This window comes from Hippopotamus amphibius, chromosome 9, assembly GCF_030028045.1.
Source record: "Hippopotamus amphibius kiboko isolate mHipAmp2 chromosome 9, mHipAmp2.hap2, whole genome shotgun sequence".
Lineage (NCBI taxonomy): Eukaryota > Metazoa > Chordata > Mammalia > Artiodactyla > Hippopotamidae > Hippopotamus > Hippopotamus amphibius.
In genome coordinates, this window is record NC_080194.1 from 65,132,578 (window position 1) to 65,154,437 (window position 21,860).

Consider the following 21,860-nt stretch of genomic DNA (forward strand, 5'->3'; position numbering starts at 1 on the left):
TACCACTGATCCATATATTGTTTTTTTTTTCTTTTTTTTTTGAAGTATAGTCAACGTACAACATTATGTTACATGTGTACAAAGTAGTGATTCACAATTTTTAAGGTTATACTCAATTTATAGTTTTATCAAATATTAGTGATATTCCAAGTGTTGTACAATGTATCCTTGTAGCTTTCTTTATACATAGTGGTTTGTACCTCTTAATGCCCTAAGCGTATATTTCCCCTCCCTTCTTCCCTTTCCTTACTGCTAACTACTAGTTTGTTCTCTATATCTGTGAGTGAAATACCTAGAAATAAACTTACTTAAGGAGGTAAAAGGCTTGGAAAACTATAAGACACTGTTGATAGAAATTGAAGAGGATACAAGCAGACGGAAAGATATACTGTGTTCTTTATTGGAAGAATTAATATTGTTAACATGACCATGCTACCCAAGGCAATGTACAGTTCAGTGCAATCCCTATCAAAATACCAGTGACATTTTTCACAGAAACTTGAACAAGTAATTTTAAAATTTGTATGGAAACACAAAAAACCCTGAACAGCCAAAACAATCTTAAGAAAGTAGAATAGAGCTGGGGGAATCAGGCTCCCTGACTTCAGAATATACTAAGCTACAGTAATATTTTAGTCAATGTTATTGGTATAGATGGTATTTGGTTATGATCTTAGTTTGTATTTATCATCACTAATGAGGCTGAGAATCTTTTCCCTTCTTAGGCTTATCAGTGATTTATGTTTACTGTGAAATGCCCTGTTTATACTTCTTATCCATTTTTTCTTTAGGTTTGTGTGTCTTTTCCTTTTTGGTTTGTTAGCCTTTGCGTATCTGGATACTGTTCCTTTGCCTCTATGTTTTGAAAATATCTTCTCTCAATTTGCATCTTGTCTTTATCACTTTCTTTATTGATATGTAATTGATACATAATAAACTGCACATATGGGAAGTACATGATTTAATATGTTTTGACATAAGTATACACCAGTTAAACTATCAAAATACCAATGAGACACAATCAAGATAGTGAGTGTTTCCATTACTCCTTAAAGTTTCCTCTTGTCCCTTTATAATTTCCCCCACTCATCCTTTCCTGCCAACCCTCATACCCCCATTCCCAGGCAACTATTGAATTGTTTTCTGTTAATATAGATTAGTTTACATTTCTAGAATTTTATATAACTGCTATTATAAAAGATGCACTGATTTTTGTCTGACTTCTTTTACTTCACATATTATGTTGAGATTCATCCATGTTGTGTGTAGCAATAGTTTTCTTTCTTTTTTTTAATTGATGAGCAGTATTCCATTGTATGCGTATACCACAATTTGTTTATTCATTCATCTATTGGTGGACATTTGGATTGTTTTCAAATTTGACTATCTATATGGACATATATTTCCTTTTTCTTAGATAAGTTTGTAGAACAGTGATGGCTGGAGTATATAGTCGCTGTATGTGTAACTTTTTAAGAAACTGCCAAACTGTTTTTCAAAGTGATTGTACCATTTTCCATTCTCACCATCAGTGATAGAAAGTTCTAGTTCTCTCAGATCACTGTCAGTGCTTGGGATGATCAGTTTTTAAAATTTTAGCCATTCTAATAAATATGTAGTAGTATCTCATTGTGGTTTAAAATTTTCCTTTCCCTAATTATTAATGATGTTGAATATCTTTTCATGTACTTATCTGCCACCTATTATTTTCTTTGGTGAAGTGCCTGGTCAAATCTTTTGCCCATTTTTCTATTGGCTTCTTTGTGTTTTTAGAGTCCTTTATATATTCTAGATGCAAACTTAAAAAAAGTATGGTATATGATTTTCAAAGGAACGCAATTCTATGGTAATAGTTAATTTTCTCTCAAGATTTTGAATTTCTTCTGTCATCCACCTTCCATTATTGCTACTGAGAAGTCTGACTAATGTTTTCTCTGTGACTGCTTTTAAAATCTTTGCTTTGTCTTTGGTATTCTGATTATTATGCTATGTCTAGTTCTAGGCATAGATTTGATTTATTCTCTTTTTTATAAATGGTTATTTTCAGGACCTGAGAATTCATATTTTCATAAATTCCAAAAATTTTATATCCATATCCCTTTAAATATCATTTGTTATTTATTATATTTTTCCCTGAAGACATCTATTAGAAAAATAATGGATTTTCTTATCCATCCTCTGTATATCCTAATATTGCTTTCATATTTTCCATTCTATTATATTTTCTCTTGTGTTGCATTCTGGGTAATTTCTTTGGGTATACTTTCCAGTTCTACTTTTCTAGTCTGCTGTTTAACCCATCCACTGAGGTTTTGCTTTGTTTTGTTTTTAATAATGACACATTTTCATTCATTCATACCAATATAGATTCTTGGATATTTATTTTGTACTTTGGGTATAATCCAACCTTATGTTACATACATATTTACTCAGATTGCTCCAACTTTGGCCATCTTTGGCTACTCTTTCATGTAAACTTTTGTATTGTTTTGACATGCCCCCATTGTAGCAAAATCTGGGTTGGGGAGCATATTCTTACTTATTGGTACTCTAAGATGCTCCAGGCTCATCTTGTTATATTTCCTGCCCCAGTACTAGGATTAATCATTTCTCCCCAAAGCTCTGGTTCCTTTTACTGAAACCAAGATCTGGGCCCTGTATGTGCTCATTGCTGTTGGAGTGTCCTTACTGCTAGGTCCTTCAATCTAGAAAAATATGACAGAGCTAGGAAACATACATATTTGTTTCTATTTCTATATCTTTTTCCTTCCCACCCTCCCTCCCTCCCTTCCTTCATTCCTTCCAAAACTGTTGAATTCATGTAGATAACGCCAGTTCTAACCTAATACCAGCTGTACTTATTCATTCCCCTCTACCATTTGGTGGAGAATGTTATATAGAGGCCAAAGTCATTACTTGTAGGCCCTTTCAGCAGACAGAGTGAGGAAACATACATGTTTATACTAACCTGTGTATAAGCATATTTGTAAGTATTTCTATATGTATCCATTCGTATCTCTGTGAAGCTAAACAGGAGTTTGTAATGATGCCTTCAAATCTAATCCAAAATCATATGACTCATTCTAGTACAACACCCCACCCACCTTCTTGTTTGTAACTTCCTATTCCAACAGTGAGAAACCTGGCTTCCACCATCTATCATCCATTTACTTAATTGTTCAATTCTAGTTATATATGTACAGTGGCTTCAAAATTGTTGACTTGTACTCCCTGAGAAACAAATTTACCAACTAGAGTTTAGATTAGGATGCTTTTGTATAGTTTCTTTGTCTTTGGTTTTACAGCCTCTACTCATTTTCAGGTCATCACCTTTTTCTCCTACTGCCTTCAGTGAGGTTGTTTCATTCATTTGTAATATAGTTAGATTCTTTTGTCACAGTCTGCTTTTCATATTGGGATTTCTTGACCTCCTAAATGATTTTTTAAATTTGTGTACATTATGGTTTACTCTTTGCACTGTAAAAATCTGTGGGTTTTGACAAATGCTTCTTGTTAGGTGTCCACCATTACAGTATCATTACAGAATATTTTCATCACCCTGTGCTTTACCTATTCAACTCTCCTCCCCTCTCCCAGAACCTCTAGAAACCACTGGTCATTGTATTGTTTCTTTGGTTTTGCTTTTTCCAAAAATTATATAAATGGAATCATATAATATGAGCCTAGTTACATGTCTGGCTTTTTTAAACTTAGAAATATACATTTAAGATTCATCCATGTTTTTTGCATGGATTGATAACTCATTCCTTCTTATTGCTAAATAATATTCCATTATTTGAATTACCACAGTTTATCCATTCACTAATCGAAGGACATTTTGAGTGTTTCCAGTTTTTGCAATTCTGAATAAAGTTGCTATAAGAATTCTCATGCAGGTAAAAATGTAATTTTCAGGATTTCCCCTATTTTTGTTATTTTTATTTGAATTCATATTTATGTAGTTCTTTTAATCAACAAAATTCCATATACACATACATGGAGAAGCTATTTGTGAGATGGTACATGACATTTAGAATTTTCCCTTGTGTTTTCTTTACAGATATTCAAGAATTTTATGAGGTGACATTGCTAAATTCTCAAAAAAGTTGTGAGCAGAAGATAGAAGAAGCCAACCAAATTGCACAGAAATGGGAGAAGACATCCCTTCTTGCTCCATGCCATAACCTTCAAAAGTCTGCAGAGGTATATTATTGAAATTTTGAAAGTACTAAATATTTATTTATACCAGTAAATACCAAAATTACTTATACCAGTAAAGAAGTAGTAGTTGTTAATAGTGGTAGTTATAGTAGTAGTAATCATTATCAACAAATGTTAACGATAAGAACAGAAATGTAGTTATAGCATACTGTAAGTAATATTTATATATGAAAATCCAGGTTTCAGCAAAAGATAAAATAGAGCATAGGCAGGACATTGTTCTTTATATTATATTGATATAAATGAATTCTGTTATGAATATTGTCATAGCTTGAGCTGACTCAAGTATAAGGAGTTCTGGAATTTCAGAACGTGCTTCTGATGCAGTGGGGGAAGGAGATGGATAGTGGGGTTGGAGAGTGTGCTCTAAGGCTGTGCTCTCTGAAGCCATGTATCCTGGGGCAGATAAAATGATTCATTGGGGTATAGGAACAAAATAATAGAACTCCCATTTATATTGCTTTTTATCACATTCTTTACAATCTTTTCCATTTAGGTAATTTATAACATATATTAACAGTAATACATATACATTTAAAAATAAATGTAAAGCTATTAGAATTGTATGCTCAAATGGTTTTTTACAGCTGGGAATATGGAATCAAAAGTTTGGAGACTACTTTTGGGCTTAACAGTTACCAAAGAGTAAGGCAAATTGAGGTATGTTTCATTTTCATAGCTAAGGTTTAATATGGAGGTAGAGGCTGATCAGTGATGTTTTTAAGTGGCAGTCAGTACTTTGAAGGCAGGTAGTAGTGTGTGTGCATGCAACACACACACACACAAGCAAACACAGTCTGTCAAATTTGGGATTGTGTGGCTGATTTGGAAGCTACATGGAATCTTAGTGCTAATCAGTGGCAGTTTTCTGAATCTTTGAATTGTTGAGACTGAGGCCTGTGATATACTTTCCATCCTGCTCAGAATTGATTTGGAAACTGGGTAAGACTGGTCTAATGATCACCTTGGTTCCTTGAAGAAAGAATTATCAATGACAGTAATATGTTAATTCATAGATACCAACTATGTGAAGTTTATAAAATACTTAAAAGCATTACAACATCTTAATTTCAATACCTATAAGTAATTAATTTGACTTCTTCAGTCTTTTCTGTACAAATATATGTACATGAAATTGGGACAACAGCATGTAGGGTATTTTTATGACTTCTATGTTGAATGCTGTACTAATAGTATTCACCCATATCATGTCATTAAATACTTTCTGAAAACATTTTAATGACTTTATAATATTCCACCATTTGGAACTTACTTAAGCAGTTCTCCGCTCAAAATTAAGGCTATCTCCAGGTTTCTGCTATGAGCAATGTGTAATGGACATCCATGTATATAAACGCTTGTGTTTTTTTTTTTTTTTTGATTATTTGATTAGGGTTGATTTTGTAAATGAAACTACCAGAGGCCAAGGATATTGACATTTTTAAGACACTTGTTACAAATTGTCAGTGCTTTGCAGAAAAGTGCTCCCAGCAGTGTTTGAAAAGGCATATCTAACTATACCCTTAATAGCATTAATTATTTAAAATATTTTGTCAAATTAATAGATAAAATGTTACTTAATGCTTTAGGTTGAAAGTATTTATTTATTATTGAGACTGAGCTGTATTTTCTTATGATTATTGGCTATGTGTATTTCTTTTGTGATTTATTCAGGTGCTTTGTCTATTTTTCTAAGTGGTTCTAGAATTCTTTTGGTTTTACAAGAGCATTTTATTTATGAAATATGCCATCCCTTTGTCTTAATTGTTGCAATATTTCTAGTTTGTGGATTACTATGAATTTTGTTCATAGTGCTTTCTGACATTCAAAATATTTTAAATTTTTATGTAATAAAATTTACCACCTTTTTTTTCTTTTATTCTTTTTTCTTTGCTTTGTGCTTCCCCATTCCAGGATTAAAGTATTCTCCTATATTTTTTGTAGCCTCTTATTGCTTTATTTGCTCTTTTTTGAATTTCTAAAAATTATTTTTAGTAAATATCTAGATGCATAGTCCCACACATATACCTAATTTTTTTTATAAATGATCAAATACATGCTCCTTATTCTAAATGAAGTTCTTTTTTTAAAAAAAAAAACTTCATTTTTGCATGTCTTCTCTTTTACTCATTTCCTTCCTGTGCTATAGTAGCTCTACCCTCCTCATGTGCAGGGTAACACATCTTAACAACTTAATGTGTTTAATCCTTTTTCACTCATATATATTCATATATAAACTATACATGTATATTGGAGATGGATATATATCTCCATACTGGAGCATTCACACATATATGCACACAGAATTTTGCACAGTAATTGTTTCTCAAAAATGTTCATATTATTTGAATGTTTCTTCAAGTTGTCTGGTATAGCTTTAAGTCATTCTTCTCATGGATGCATAATTTCATTGTGAGTGTATCATGGTTAATTCAATCATTCCCCTCTTAATGGGAATTTACTGTTTCCTGTTTTCTGCCACTATGAATAGTGCTGCAATCTGATGATTGCATGTACATTCAAACTTACGGATGCTTTTTACATCTGTAGGATAGATTCTCAGGGGTGGTATTGTTGGCCTCAAGGGTATGCATATTTTTAATTTGAATAAGTGTTGCCGGACTGATTTCACCTTTCACATTTCTTCTGACACTGCATGTCAATGCAATTTTATCTCATATCTATCCCAGCAATAGGTGTTGCTGCTCTTCTTAAGTTTTGCCAGTTTAATAAGCTTAGTGATACTTATTTTTAACTTAGTTTTCAGTTCCCAGACTATTAGTGAATTTGAGCATTGTTTCATCTGTTTGTTGGGTATTTTAATCTGCTCTTCTGTGAATTTATTTATATTCTTCTCTCATTTTCCTATTGCATATCTCTGTTGTCTATTTTTATGGGCTTTTTGTATATTCAAATGACTCAATTTGCACAATCTTGTTGTATGTAGATTTTCTTAGAGATAAAGTTTTTCCATGAATTGATATACACATGTAATGTATATTTGGTTTATGATTAGTATCCTTTCAACAAATGTATCAGCTTGAAAACTCATTAAAAAACCCCTTTAGGCTATTTACTCAGCAGTTATCTAAAAGATTACTTGATTAAATACATATAAATCAAGACTTTTAATTGGTTTATAAACAGATGCCAGCAATATAAGGAAGAATTATGAGAAAAAAATTCACATGGCTATTAACTTATTTATTTTTCAACATCAAAATGAGGATAGGCAAAATATATTTAATGTAATCTGGGTTTTTCCACATGCAATTTTAGGGTTTCTTTTAACTCTATTCTATGTATCTTAAAATCCCTTGTTTGGGAAGTCATCAGTCTGTGATGATTTGAGTATTAGCCAGTTATACCCAAAATATAAGAACATGAATGCACACTAACTCCAATCAGTATGCTTCTGAAGTGAGTCTGATTGCTTTTCCTTATTGGGCTATGTGAGGCAAAGCGACAGGTCTGGCTGGTTCATCTCACTGAAGATAGAAGTGGGCACAGGGTAAAACTGTTTCTTATTTGGGCCAGGACAACTGAGGATCTTGTCCTGGGGGAATTGGCTTTCCAAAGTCAAAGTTTGGAAAGTGAGTCCAAGTTAAGTTGTTGCTGAAATGGTCTAAGTGAAGAGTACTAACTGAGAAATGGAGCGAAAATGAAGTTCATAACCAGAAAAGCTTAGAATAACATTAGCCTAGGTTGATTCTGAAGATGTAGTGCAAATGCTTTTTATGTTTTTTAATTCTCACTTTGTATCCCCTCCTTTGTGCAAACTGAAGTTTATTTAAAGCAGCTGGGAAAGACATGTAAGTTCTGTAAGGGCAACAATCATAAATCTCTCTTTTCTCTGATTCCTTAGCACCCACAAGAGTGTTTTTCACATAATAGGCTCAAGAAATGTATGTTAAACCAGAAAGAAGTCCCTTTAAGCATCCTCTGGTTCCCAACTTCAGTCTGGCCATAGGACTCCTTGCCTATCCCATTATGGTTTCTCCTTTTCTATTCTCTTAGCTAAGTCTCCCCATGATGTAGACTAGAGTGGAGAATAAATTGGCATGCCTTAGTTGATCAAAGCAGGCAAAAGATGTCATGGATAATGTCTTCTGAATCAATAAGAATGATATTCTTATGTGACTGGTCTGTTGGCTGTGGAAACAGAAGTTTCAAAAACACTAAGGCAATGGTGGCATCACGGGGATATTACTTTCTGGTGGGTTATATATGTACTAACACATTTATTTTTTTATTTTATTTTTATTTATTTATTATTTTTTTAGGGGGGTACACCAAGTTCAATCATCTGTTTTTATACACATATCCTCATATTCCCTCCCTCCCTCAACTCCCCCCCCACCCTCCCTCGAGTCCCCGCCCATCCTCCCCCTCCCAGTCCTCTAAGGCATCTTCCATCCTCGAGTTGAACACCCTTTGTTATACAACGACTTCCCACTGGCTATCTATTTTACAGTTGGTAGTATATATATGTCTGTGCTACTCTCTCGCTTTGTCTCAGCTTCCCCTTCACCCCCCGCCCCCTCCCAAACCTCGAGTTCTCCAGTCCATTCTCTGCATCTGTGTCCTTATTCTCGTCACTGAGTTCATCAGCACCATTTTTAGATTCCGTATATGTGAGTTAGCATACAATATTTGTCTTTCTCTTTCTGACTTACTTCACTCTGTATGACAGATTCTAGGTCTATCCACCTCATTACATATAGCTCCATCTCATCCCTTTTTATAGCTGAGTAATATTCCATTGTATATATATGCCACATCTTCTTTATCCATTCACTTGTTGATGGGCATTTCAGTTGCTTCCATGTCCTGGCTATTGTAAAGAGTGCTGCAATAAACATTATGGTACATGTTTCTTTTGGGATTATGGTTTTCTGTGGGTATATGCCCAGTAGTGGGATTTCTGGATCATATGGTAGTTCTATTTGTAGTTTTTGAAGGAACCTCCAAATTGTTTTCCATAGTGGCTGTACCAACTTACAGTCCCACCAACAGTGCAGGAGAGTTCCCTTTTCTCCACACCCTCTGGAACATTTGTTGTTTCCAGACTTTGTGATGATGGCCATTCTGATCAGTGTGAGGTGATACCTCATTGTGGCTTTGACTTGCATTTCTCTGATGATTAGGGATGTTGAGCATCTTTTCACGTGTTTGTTAGCCATCTGTATGTCTTCTTTGGAGAAATGTCTATTTAGGTCTTCCGCCCATTTGTGGATTGGGTTATTTGCTTTTTTGGTATTAAGCTTCATGAGCTGTTTGTATATTTTGGAGCTGTTTTGCAGATATTGAAACCCCCACTAGGTGGGAGAAATTAATGGTTAACAACTGTATGCTGCCTACACATAGACCCCAGACCGGTTGGAACCAGAAGGTTGATGATGCTGACTCCCACTTATCTCACCACCAACCAATCAAGAGAATGTCCATGAGCTGATCACACCCTCTTTGAGCCATTACTATAAAACTTCTCACTACTCTCTTCAGATTGGAACACACAGTTTTGAGGGCATTAGCCTGCTGTGGCCCCCTTTGCCTGGCAAAGCAACAAAGCTATTCTTTTCTACTTCACCCAGAACTCTGTCTCTGAGATTTAATTTGGTGTCAGAGTACAGAGACCAGAATCAGCTTCAGAAGCATCATGGTCATCAGTCAGCATCCACTGTGAGATTACTCCTGTTGGGACATTTCCTTCCTAATCTTCAGTAGTCGTCACTCATTTAAGTTGGCATTTGCAGCTGAGATGCAGGTTTCCACCTGATCTCTAGCTTTAAGGTCCACTCCACCATCTGCTCCTTCTCTTCATTCCAAACACAAAGCTTCCTCACTTAAAAAAGAACAAACCAAAACTCTCTCTGTGTATCTCATAACTATTATATATGGGTATAAAAACTAGCAGTGAAGTGAGCATTTGGCTGCTTCCATCTCTTCTTGGGGTACAATGGGATCCTGTGAAGCTGCTCAGGACTTGCTATCTGGATATTCCTTTATCATTGTTTCTGCTTTAGTCTCCTGTTGATGCCAGGAAATTTCTTTAAAGGCTTAGGGTTGGAAGAAGGATGCAAGTTGAAGTGATTCTCATCAAAGTTTTCTTTTTCTCTTCTTTTACATTTTTATCTCACTCTTTAACATGAGTTTTTTGCTCAGGGAAAGGTGAAATATATATATAGCTAGGGAGAAACAGATTCCATTTGACTGCATAATTTTTTTCCACTTTAAGCACTTTTATTGAGATACAGTTGACATACAATAAACTGCATATACTTAAAGTGTATAATTTGATTTTTTTCTTATTAGTAATGTATATATGGCAATCCCAATCTCCCAATTCCTCTCACACCAACCCCCCCTCTCCACACTTGCTGTCCATGTTTGTTCTCTACATCTGTGTCTCTATTTCTGCCTTGCAAACCAGTTGATTTGTACCATTTTCCTGTATTCTTCATATATGTGTTAATATATGATATTTGTTTTTCTGTTTCTGACTTACTTGACTCTGTGTGACAGTCTCTAGGTCCATCCATGTCTCTACAAATGTCCCAATTTTGTTCTTTTTTATGGCTGAGTAATATTCCATTTTATATATGTACCACATCATCTTTATCCATTCATCTGTTGATGGACATTTAGGCTGCTTCCATGTCCTGGCTATTGTAAATAGTGCTGCAATGAATATTGGGGTGCCTGTCTTTTTGAATTATGGTGTTCTCTGGGTATATGCCCAGGAGTGGGATTGCTGGGTCATATGGTAACTCTATTTTTAGGTTTGCAAGGAACCTCCATACTGTTCTCCATAGTGGCTGTGTCAGTTTACATTCTCACCAACAGTGCAAGAGGGTTCTCTTTTCTCCACACACTCTCCAGCATTTACTGTTTGTAGATTATCTGATGATGCCCATTCTAACCAGTGTGAGGTGATACCTCATTGTCATTTTGATTTGCATTTCTCTAATAATTAGTGATGTTGAACAGTTTTTCATGTGCCTCTTGGCCATCTGTATGTCCTCTTTGGAGAAATGCCTATTTAGGTCTTCTGCCCATGTTTTGATTGGGTTGCTTGTTTTTTTGATATTGAGCTGCATGAACTGTTTATGTAATTTGGAGATTAATCCTTTGTCTATTGATTCATTTGCAAATATTTTCTCCCATTCTGAGGGTTGTCTTTTTGTCTTGCTTATAGTTTTCTTTGCTGTGCAGAAGATTTTAAGTTTCATTAGGTCCCACTTATCTATTTTTGTTTTTATTTCCATTACTCTAGGAGGTGGATCAATAAAGATCTTGCTGTGATTTATGTCAAAGAGTGTTCTTCCTATGTTTTCCCCTAGGAGTTTTATAGTGTCTGGCCTTACATTTAGGTCTTTAATCCATTTTGAGTTTATTTTTGTTTATCGTGTTAGGGAGTGTTCTAATTTCATTCTTTTCCATGTAGCTGTCCAGTTTTCCCAGCACCACTTACTGAAGAGTCTGTCTTGTCTCCATTGTATATCCTTGCCTCCTTTGTCATAGATGAGTTGACCATAGTTTATCTCTGGGCTTTCTATCCTGTTCCATTGATCTATATTTCTGTTTTTGTGCCAGTACCATATTGTCTTGATTACTGTAGCTTTGTAGTATAGTCTGAAGTCAGGGAGTCTGATTCCTCCAGCTCCATTTTTTTCCCTCAAGATTGCTTTGGCTATTAGGGGTCTTTTGTGTCTCTGTACAAATTTTAGGATTTTTTGTTCTAGTTCTGTAAAAGACGCCATTGGTAATTTGATCAGGATTGCATTGAATCTGTAGATTGCTTTGGGAAGTTATAGTCATTTTCACAATGTTGATTCTTCCAATCCAACAACATGGTATATCTCTCCATCTGTTTGTATTGTCTTTGATTTCTTTCATTCGTGTTTTATAGTTTTCTGGGTACAGGTCTTTACCTCCTTAGTTAGGTTTATTCCTAGGTATTTTATTGTTTTTGTTGCAGTGGTGATTGGGATTGTTTCCTTAGTTTCTCTTTCTGATCTTTCATTGTTAGTGTATAGAAATGCAAGTGATTTCTGTGTGTTCATTTTGTATCCTGCAACTTTACCAAATTCATTGATTAGCTCAAGTAGTTTTATGTGGCATCTTTAGGATTTTCTATGTATAGTATCATGTCATCTGTGAACAGTGACAGTTTTACTTCTTTTCCAATTTGGGTTCCTTTTATTTCTTTTTCTTCTCTGATTGCTGTGGCAAGGACTTCCAAAACTATGTTGAATAGTAGTGGTGAGAGTGGACATCCTTGTCTTTTTCCTGATCTTAGAGGGAGTGCTTTCAGTTTTTCACCATTAAGAATGATGTTTGCTGTTGCTTTGTCGTATATGGCCTTTATTATGTTGAGGTCAGTTCCCTCTATGCCCACCTTCTGGAGAATTTTTTATGGTAAATGGGTGTTGAATTTTGTCAAAAGTTTTTTCTGCATCTATTGAGATGATCGTGTGGTTTTTATCCTTCCATTTGTTAATATGGTGTATGATATTGATTGATTTGCATATATTGAAGAATCCTTGCATTCCAGGGGTAAACTCCTCTTGATCATGGTGTATGATCCTTTGAATGTGTTGTTGGATTCTGTTAGCTAGTATTTTGTTGAGGATTTTTGCATCTAAATTCATCAGTGATATTGGTCTGTAATTTTCTTTTTTTGTAGTATCTTTGTCTGGTTTTGGTATCAGGGTGATGGTGGCCTCGTAGAATGAGTTTGGGAGTGTTCCTTCCTCTGAAAAATTTTTGAAAGAGTTTGAGAAGGATGGGTATTAGCTCTTTTCTAAATGCTTGATAGAATTCACCTGTGAAGCCATCTGGTCCTGGACTTTTGTTTGTTGGGAGATTTTTAATCACAGTTTCAATTTCATTACTTGTGATTGGTCTGTTCATATTTTCTGTTTCTTCCTGATTCAGTCTTAGAAGGTTATACTTTTCTAAGACTCTGTCCATTTCTTCCAAGTTGTCCATTTTATTGGCACAGAGTTGCTTGTAGCAGTTTCTTATGGTGCTTTTTATTTCTGCAGTGTCCGTTGTCACTTCTTTTTCATTTCCAATTTTATTGATTTGAATCCTCTCCCTCTTTTTCTTGGTGAGTCTGCTAGAGGTTTATCAATTTTATTTATCTTCTCAAAGAACCATCTTTTAGTTTTATTGATTTTTGCTATTGTTTTCTTTGTTTCTATTTCATTTATTTGTGCTCTGATCTTTATGATTTCTCTGCTTCTACTTTGGGTTTTGTTTGCTCTTCTTTCTCTAGTTTCTTTAGGTTTAAGGTTAGTTTGCTTATTTGGAACTTTTCTTGTTTCTTGAGGTAGGATTGTATTGCTATAAACTTCCCTCTTAGAATTGCCTTTGCTGCATCCCATAGGTTTTGGATCATTGTGTTTTCATTGTCATTTGTCTATAGGTATTTTTTGATTTCCTCTTTAATTTCTTCAGTAATCTTTTGGTTATTTAATAGCATATTGTTTAGCCTCCATGTGTTTGTGTTTTTTACAGTTTTTTTTTTCATGTAATTGATTTCTAATCTCATAGCGTTGTGGTTGGAAAAGATTCTTGATATGATTTCAATTTCCTTAAATTTACCAAGGCTCGATTTGTGACGCAAAATGTGATCTATCCTGGAGAATGTTCCATGTACACTTGAGAAGAAAGTGTAATCTGCTGTTTTTGGATGTAATGTCCTATTGATATCTATTAAATCTAGCTGGTTTATTGTGTCACTTAAAGCTTGTGTTTCCTTATTAATTTTCGGTCTGAATAATCTGTCCATTGGTATAAGAGGGATGGTAAAGTCCCCACTGTTATTGTCTTCCTGTCAGTTTCCTCTTTTATCATTGTTAGCATTTGCCTTATATATTGAGGTGCTCCTATATTATGTGCATATATATTTATAATTGTTATCTCCTCTTCTTGGATTGATCCCTTGATCATTATGTAGTGTCCTTTCTTGTCTCTTGCAACATTTTTTATTTTAAAGTCTATTTTATGTGAGTATCGCTACTCCAGCTTTCTTTTGATTTCCATTTGCATGGAATATCTTTTTCCATCCCCTCACTTTCAGTCTGTATATGCCTCTAGGTCTGAAATGGATCTCTTGTAGACAGCATATCTGTGAGTCTTGTTTTTGTATCCATTCAGCCAGTGTGTATCTTTTGTTTGGAGGATTCAGTCCTTTTACCTTCAAGGTAATTATCGATATGTATATTCTTATTACCATTTTCTTAATTGTTTTATTTTTGTTTTTGTAGGTCCTTTTCCTCTCTTGTGTTTCCCACTTAGAGAGAAGTTCCTTTAGCATTTGTTGTAGGGCGGGTTTGGTGGTGCTAAATTCTCTTAGCTGTTGCTTGTCTGTAAAGCTTTTGATTTCTCCGTTGAATCTGAATGAGATCCTTGCTGGGTAGAATATTCTTGGTTGTAGGTTCTTCCCTTTCATCACTTTAAATATATCATGCATGCCACTCTCTTCTGGCTTGCAGAGTTTCTGCTGAGAAATCAACTATAAACCTTATGCGAGGTCCCTTGTGTGTTATTTGTCATTTTTCCCTTGTGGCTTTTAGTAATTTTTCTCTGTCTTTAATTTTTGTCAATTTGACTACTATATGTCTTGGCATGTTTCTCCTTGGGTTTATCCTGCCTGGGACTCTCTGCACTTCCTGGACTTGGGTGCCTATTTCCTTTCCCATGTTAGGGAAGTTTTCAACTAGAATCTCTTCCAATATTTTCTGGGGTCCTTTCTCTCTCTCTTCTCCTTCTGGGACCCCTATAATGCAAATGTTGGTGCATTTAACATTGTCCCAGAGGTCTCTTAGGCTGTCTTCAGTTCTTTTCATTCTTTTTTCTTTATTCTTTTCTGCATCAGTGATTATCACCATTCTGTCTTCCAGGTCACTTATTTGTTCTTCTGCCTCAGTTAATCTGCTATTGGTTCCTTCTAGTGTATTTTTCATTTCAGTTATTCTGTTGCTTATCTCTGTTTGTTCTTTAATTCTTCTAGGTCTTTGTTAAACTTTTCTTGCATCTTTTCAATCTTTGCATCCAGTGTTTTCTCAAAGTCCTGGATCATCTTCACTATCATTATTCTGAATTCTTTTTCTGTAAGGTTGCCTATCTCCACTTCATTTAGTTGTGTTTCTGGTGTTTTATCTTGTCCCTTCATCTGGTACAAAGTCCTTTGCCTTTTCATTTTCTCTGTCTTTCTGTGGCTGTGGTTTTCAGTTCCACACAATGAAATACTGCTGATACTGCTTGATACTGCTGTCTGCCTTCTTGTGGAGGGAGCTATCTAAGAGGCTTTTGTGCACTTCCTGATGGGAGGGACTGGTATTGGGTAGGGCTGGGTGTTGCTTTGGTGGGCAAAGCTCAGTAAAACTTTAATCCGCTTGTCTGTCAGTGGGTGGGGCTGTGTTCCCACCCTGTTGGTTGTTTGGGCTCAGGTGACCCCACACTGGAGCTTACTGGCTCTTTGCTGAGGCTAATGGTGGACTCTGTGAGGGCTCACATCAATGAGCACTTCCCAGAACCCCTGCCTGCCATGTTGTGTCCCTGTCCCCATGGTGAGCCACAGCTGCCCCCCACCTCTGCAGGCAACTCTCCAACATCAGCAGGTAGGTCTGGTTCAGTCTCCTATGAGGTTACTGCTACTTCCGTCTGGGTCCTGGTACACACACTTCTTTTTTTGTGCCCTCCAAGAGTGGCGTCTCTGTCTCCCCCAGTGCTGTGGAGGTCCTGCAATCAAATCCCGATGGCCTTCACAGTCTGATTCCCTGGGGATTCCTCCTCCCATTGCCTACCCCCAGGTTGGGAAGCCTGACATGGGGCTTAGAATCCTCACTTTAGTGGGTGGAGTTCTGTGGTATAACTGTTCTCCAGTTTGTGAGTCGCCTACCCAGCAGTTATGGGATTTGATTTTATCGTGATTGTGCCCCTCATACCGTCTCATTGTGGCTTCGCCTTTGTCTCTGGATGTGGGGTGCCTTTTTTGGTGAGTTCCAGTCTTTCTGTTGATAATTATTTGGCAGTTACTTTTAATTCTGATGCTCTTCCAAGAGGGAGTGAGTGCACGTCCTTCTGTTCATCCTCTTGAACCATCTCTGACTGCATATTCTTATAAATATTTCCAGTCTTACACCTTTTGAATCTAAAAACAAAAATGCAGTGTCTGTGCTTTCTGTTCTTATGCCTCTTGGAAGTTCTAGAGATGTCTAATGCAGCAACTCAACTGTAGGATGGTTAGGGTAAAAAGGATTTGCAATGAAAACCCATTGTTAATAAGTCATTAAACCTTTCTGCAACAGATGCAGAAAGATTTGCTGCATTGGTAGTAGCACATATCCTGCAGCTTGAGTTTTAATGCCCAGCTTGCTACAGGAAAATTTGCTATGAAGAAAAGAGGACAGTAAATAGAAATCCCTTAATCAGGTTCTGAAAAATAAGCAAAAAAAATAAAGGCTCAGCAAAAGCTTTTCCCCCTTGTTTTATTGAACTGTAATTGATGTATAGCACTGTGTGTGTTTAAAGTGTACAGGATAATGACTTCACTTACATATGCTGTGAAATGATTATCATAATAAATGTAGTTAACATCCATTAGTTTATATAGCTACCAAAAAAGAAAAAGAAAAAAATAGTTTGTTCTTGTGATGAGAACTCTTAGAATTTATTCTCTTAACAACTGTCAAATGTACCGTACAGCAGTGTTGACTGTAGTCATCATGTTGTACACTGCATCCCCAGTACTTATTTCTCTTCTAACTGGAAGTGTGCACCTTGTGAAACCTTTCTTTTCAAAAGATACTTGTGGAAAATGCTGCACATCCTTCCTCGCAATTTAAGTCAGTAGTTCTTTGATGTTTTTGACTCTGTGGTAGTATCTTGCTACTTTCAGTTTTTGTGCTGTAAAATAAATCAAAAATAATGGAAAAATGAGATGTTGGAATTTTGTAGCATGTAGTATGACACTGTATCATATTTAGTATAATTTTAAGTGACTGGTTTTTTACTGCTGTGTTTCACAGTGTACATGCAATTTAGAAATCTTCACAGAGGTAAGGGCTTCAGCATTTCTGGTAGAACATAAGACAGACTGTGTCACTCCTTTGTCAAAACCTCCCAGTATCTTTCTACTCAGAGTAAAGTTTAAGTTCCTTACAAAGACCTATAGAGCCCTACAAGTTGTGACCCCAGTTACCTCTCAGATCTAAATCCTACTCCGCACTCACTCATGTCCCTCTTCCCTAGCCTCCTCACTGCTCCTTAAACACTTAGATCCTTGAATTTTTGCTCTTGCTTTGTCTTTGCTTTGTCCTTAGCCTGAAATGTTATTTCTCCAGATAGCTGCATGGGGAAGGAGAGTCACCTCTTTAATGTCATCTTCTCAGTGATTCCTACCCCATTCCACTTAAAATACCCTTCTCACCTGCCCAGAACCCCTGTTATCATTTCTTGCTTTGTTTTTATTCATAGCACTTTTCATTATCTATCAGAGAGGCATTATGTTGTTGTTAAGAGCAAGCCCTCTACAGTCAGACCATTTGGATTTGAATCCAGGCTTCACCACTTACTGGCTTTGTGAATTTGGGGAAATTACTTAATCCCACTTTATCTCAGCTTCTTCCTCTAAAATGGAATTGTCACAAAAATTAAGTGTTTGTTTTCCTTCACAATGAAATATTAGCTGCATGAGGGCAAGGATTTTTGTCTGTTTTGTTTATTGCTTTTACTCTAGTGCCTAGAATATTTCTTCCATTTTATCAATTACTTGTTAAGATGTTTAGTTATATGATTTTGGCTTATAGCCAGTTTTCCTAAGAACAAATATTCTAAAGTTTGTCCCACCTTTTTAGATAGGACCATTTGAATCTTCCGTGGCAGCTAGCTATATTTTTAAAATAAGTGCATAGCCCAAGTGACAGTTGATAAAATGACTCACTCATCCTTTAATTCTTTCATTTAAATATTTATGTCTAAGCTACTGTTTTTTGTTGGACTCTGTGCTAGATACATTCACTGGGAGACATTGAAATTTAAAAAATATATTTTTTTCCATTGACCCTGACCTCAGGAAGCTTGTTTTCCAGTTGAGAGTCTGGACTTTTAAGGATGAATCCATGGGGGTGGTGACTGAAGCACTAACCTTGTAGTCAGACATATCTGGGTTTATATATTTTACTCTTGACACTCACAAACTATATTACCTTGAATAAGTTATTCAACCATTCTAAACTGTGGGTTCCTAATCAATAAAGCAGGGAAAATGATTGTACCTACTGCAAAGGGCTTTGAAGTTAGTATATGAAATTATCTATGTAATGTGCTTAATATAGTGCCTGGTACATAGTAGGAACTCATTAATTTTTATCTACTATTATTATTGCCTTGAAGGATGGATAGAGTGTGTAGAAATAGGCAAAAAGGGTGTTCCAGGCAGAGAGAACAACCTGATTTAAGTCAGAGAAATGGTAAAGCATGGGATGTATATGGGAGATTACAACTAATTCTGTTTGACTGAAATGTGGAATACATTAAAGTGGGTAGGGAACGTAGGAAGATCAAAGCTCTGTCATATAATTCTTCACCGTGAAGTAACCACTGGTAACATTTTGGCATATTTGCTTCTAGCTGTTTTTTTATTACAGCATAAATTTGTGTAAAGGATTGCTTATTATAGAATTGAGATTAGAAATACAGGTAATAATAGTAAACATTTATATAGTGCTATTTATTTGCCAGACACTATTCTAAATGTTTTATGTGTTTTAATCCCTATTGCTTCCCATCTGGCATTTCTTAACAGATCAATTCTGTCTTTTAGGGTTTTAATAAAAGAAAAGAAAAAAAAACAACAACAAGAAAACTCATGCTGAAATACTCTCAAGGTAGTGTGTATCTCTGTGTACGAGATAATCCTGGTTTGATACTCCATAGCTGGTCACTTGGCAGTATTTCTCCAGCTGTCTTCTAATATGACTGTGCCTGGTTCAGTCTACTTCCATTTCCATAATAGGGGGTATTTCTCTAAGTACAGATTTCTTTCGAATCTTTCTGTTATTAAAAGGGGAAAGGAGAAGTTGGCTAGATCAGTTCTCCATTGCAGATTTTTTTAGAATGAGTTTATGTTTTTCCAGTTAGTTGTCCCTTTGACCCTTATTTGGTAACATGGACTTTCCATATTAGTACTTTCTGAGGAGATGTAGAAAAACTTTTCATCTTCTCCCTCCCTTCCCCCTACACAAACCTAGGGAAAGCTCTTAAGGTAGAGGGAAGTGATACCATCAGCTTCTCTGCTTAATCTTCTATAATTTGCCAAGGAGACTATTCTGGTGACATTAGAGTTCCTGGAGGTAGAGTTTGGGGTAATTATTCCATAGGCAGGCTTAAGATATGATGGTAAATCCCTGCAGATTGCAAGAGGATCCTGGAGCAGGAAAGACTCCTGCTATTTCCAGCCCTATAATACAACATTTCCCCTAAGACTTCTGATGAAAGATCTTGTTATTCCAGCTATCTTCCTCTTTGTTTGATTCCATTTTTCATAGTCATAGTTTAGGAAAATTGTCCTCTTAGCTGATTCACCAAACCTCAGTTCTTAGGATAACATTGTTTATTTATTAAGTTGTTCTACCAATATATGTATATATATATTTATTTTCAAGTCATCAAGTTATTTTACTCAACAAATATTTATCAAGTGCTTTTATGTTCAGGTACTTTTCTAGGTGATGAGAGTAAATTCTTCTGGGGAGGGGGGGAGTGGCGTGGGGCAGAGCAGACAGAAAGTAAACAAATAAGGAAAAAAAAAAAAAGGCAACTCCAGATTCTGATAATTGCTCTGAAGAGAAAGAGAAAAACAAAACTCAGGTTGATAGAATAAAGAGTCACCAGAAGGCTATATATTTTACAAGGTGACCAGAAAACATTTTATGTTGTTTCAGGCCTTTTTCTACTATAAAAGTCATGGTGATTGGACTTCCCAGGTGGCGTAGTGGTTAAGAATCTGCCTGCCAGTGCAGGGGACATGAGTTCAATCCCTGGGCCGGGAAGGTTCCACATGCCATGGAACAACTAAGCCCATGTGCCACAACTACTGAGCCTGTGCTCTATAGCCTGTGAGCCACAACTACTGAGCCCATGTGTCACAACTACTGAAGCCCACATGCCAAGCCCATGCTCCTCAATAAGAGAAGCCACCACAATGAGAAGCCTATGTACTGCAACAGAGTAGCCCCCCTCACTGCAACTTGAGAAAGCCCGTGCATAGCAACGAAGACCCAATGTAGCTAAAAATAAAAAATAAAATAAAATAAAAAGTCATGGTGATAAATTTACATTGGACCCCATGAAATTGCTTATAATCAACATTTTTCACCCACAAAAATGGCAATTTTATGTGGTTCAACCTAATAGCTGATAGCCCTGAGATCTTCTATCTGAGCAGGTAGAATTTTAAGAGCTAAATTTTTATATTAAAATTTTATTTCAAATGTGTAATTGCTCTCTACCAATATTTATTGAATACATATGTCAGAATAGATGTATATCAACAAACAAAACAAAAATGTTTGCTTGCATGGACCTTATATTCGAGTGGAGGGAACAAGCAAAAGTAATTATCAAAATTAAATAAAGTATATAATACATTAGTATGTGATGACTGCTATGAGAAAAATAAATTTGGTTGAAAGGCGTTAGGAATCCTGGTTACAAGGGATGGCAGTTTTAACTGACTGGTCAGTGTAGGCCTCAATGACAGGGTGATATCTGAGTAAAAACATGAAGGGTGGTAATGGAATTATCCATGAGATTATCTGGAGAAAGACCATTCCAGGTGGAGGGGTGGCTAGTATGTAGGTCCTATAGTGGGAGCATACCTAGTATATTCAAGGAATAGTGGGGCCAGCCTGTTTGGCTGCAGCTGAGGGAAAAAACAGAAAAGGAATAGTAGATGAGGTCAAAGAGGTAATAGGGGACCAGATTATGTACAGTCTTATAGGCTATTGGAAAGATTTTACTCTAAGAGAAGTGAGAAACCATTGGAAGGTTTTGAACATATGAATGATTTAATTTGACCTCCTCAAAGGAAGGTCATGCAGAATCTTATGTTTCTAGAAATTAGAAATATTATATTTTTGTCTGGGTTGGCTTGACTTGTCATTAGTTTCCACAGGTTTCTTGAATGTAGGTCTGTATTTAGTGTCTATTGAAGTCGATATCAAGGACAATGGAGGAGTCATTGTTTTGGATCCTATCAAGTGCCTGGAGTGTGCCTCCCAGTGATTGATTTCTCCCTTGAAACAAAACCAGATGAGTCCTCACAGTAAAAGCTGTGACATATTTTTAATAGTATGTTGTTTAAAAAGACTTGGAGGTCAAGGTTTTAGACTTTTCTTGTCTTGAAAGAAAGTGACATTTACCTGTTTGCATTCAGCCTGGGATCATTTTAAATATAAGCTTCACCTGTTCTTGAAATTTCATCTCGGGTACCTAGAGGGAGAGATCTCTCTTCTCACTTCCTCAGTATGTATGTGATAAATTCTGTTTGACTTAGAATCTGATTTGTATAAGGTGTTTGGAAAATATAGATCATTTTTTTTTTTTTTTTTGCTGTTGCCACC

General features: G+C 35.9%; 1 protein-coding gene across 1 annotated transcript in view; it reads left to right on the plus strand.

Moving 5' to 3' along the window:
* DLG2 (discs large MAGUK scaffold protein 2) overlaps positions 1–21,860 on the plus strand; it is a 1,973,535-nt gene that overhangs the window by 275,608 nt on the left and 1,676,067 nt on the right. Inside the window, exon 4 of the mRNA XM_057748299.1 lies at positions 4,061–4,203. Within this exon, the coding sequence (XP_057604282.1) occupies positions 4,061–4,203 (143 nt within the window). The remainder of the gene's footprint in view (positions 1–4,060; positions 4,204–21,860) is intronic.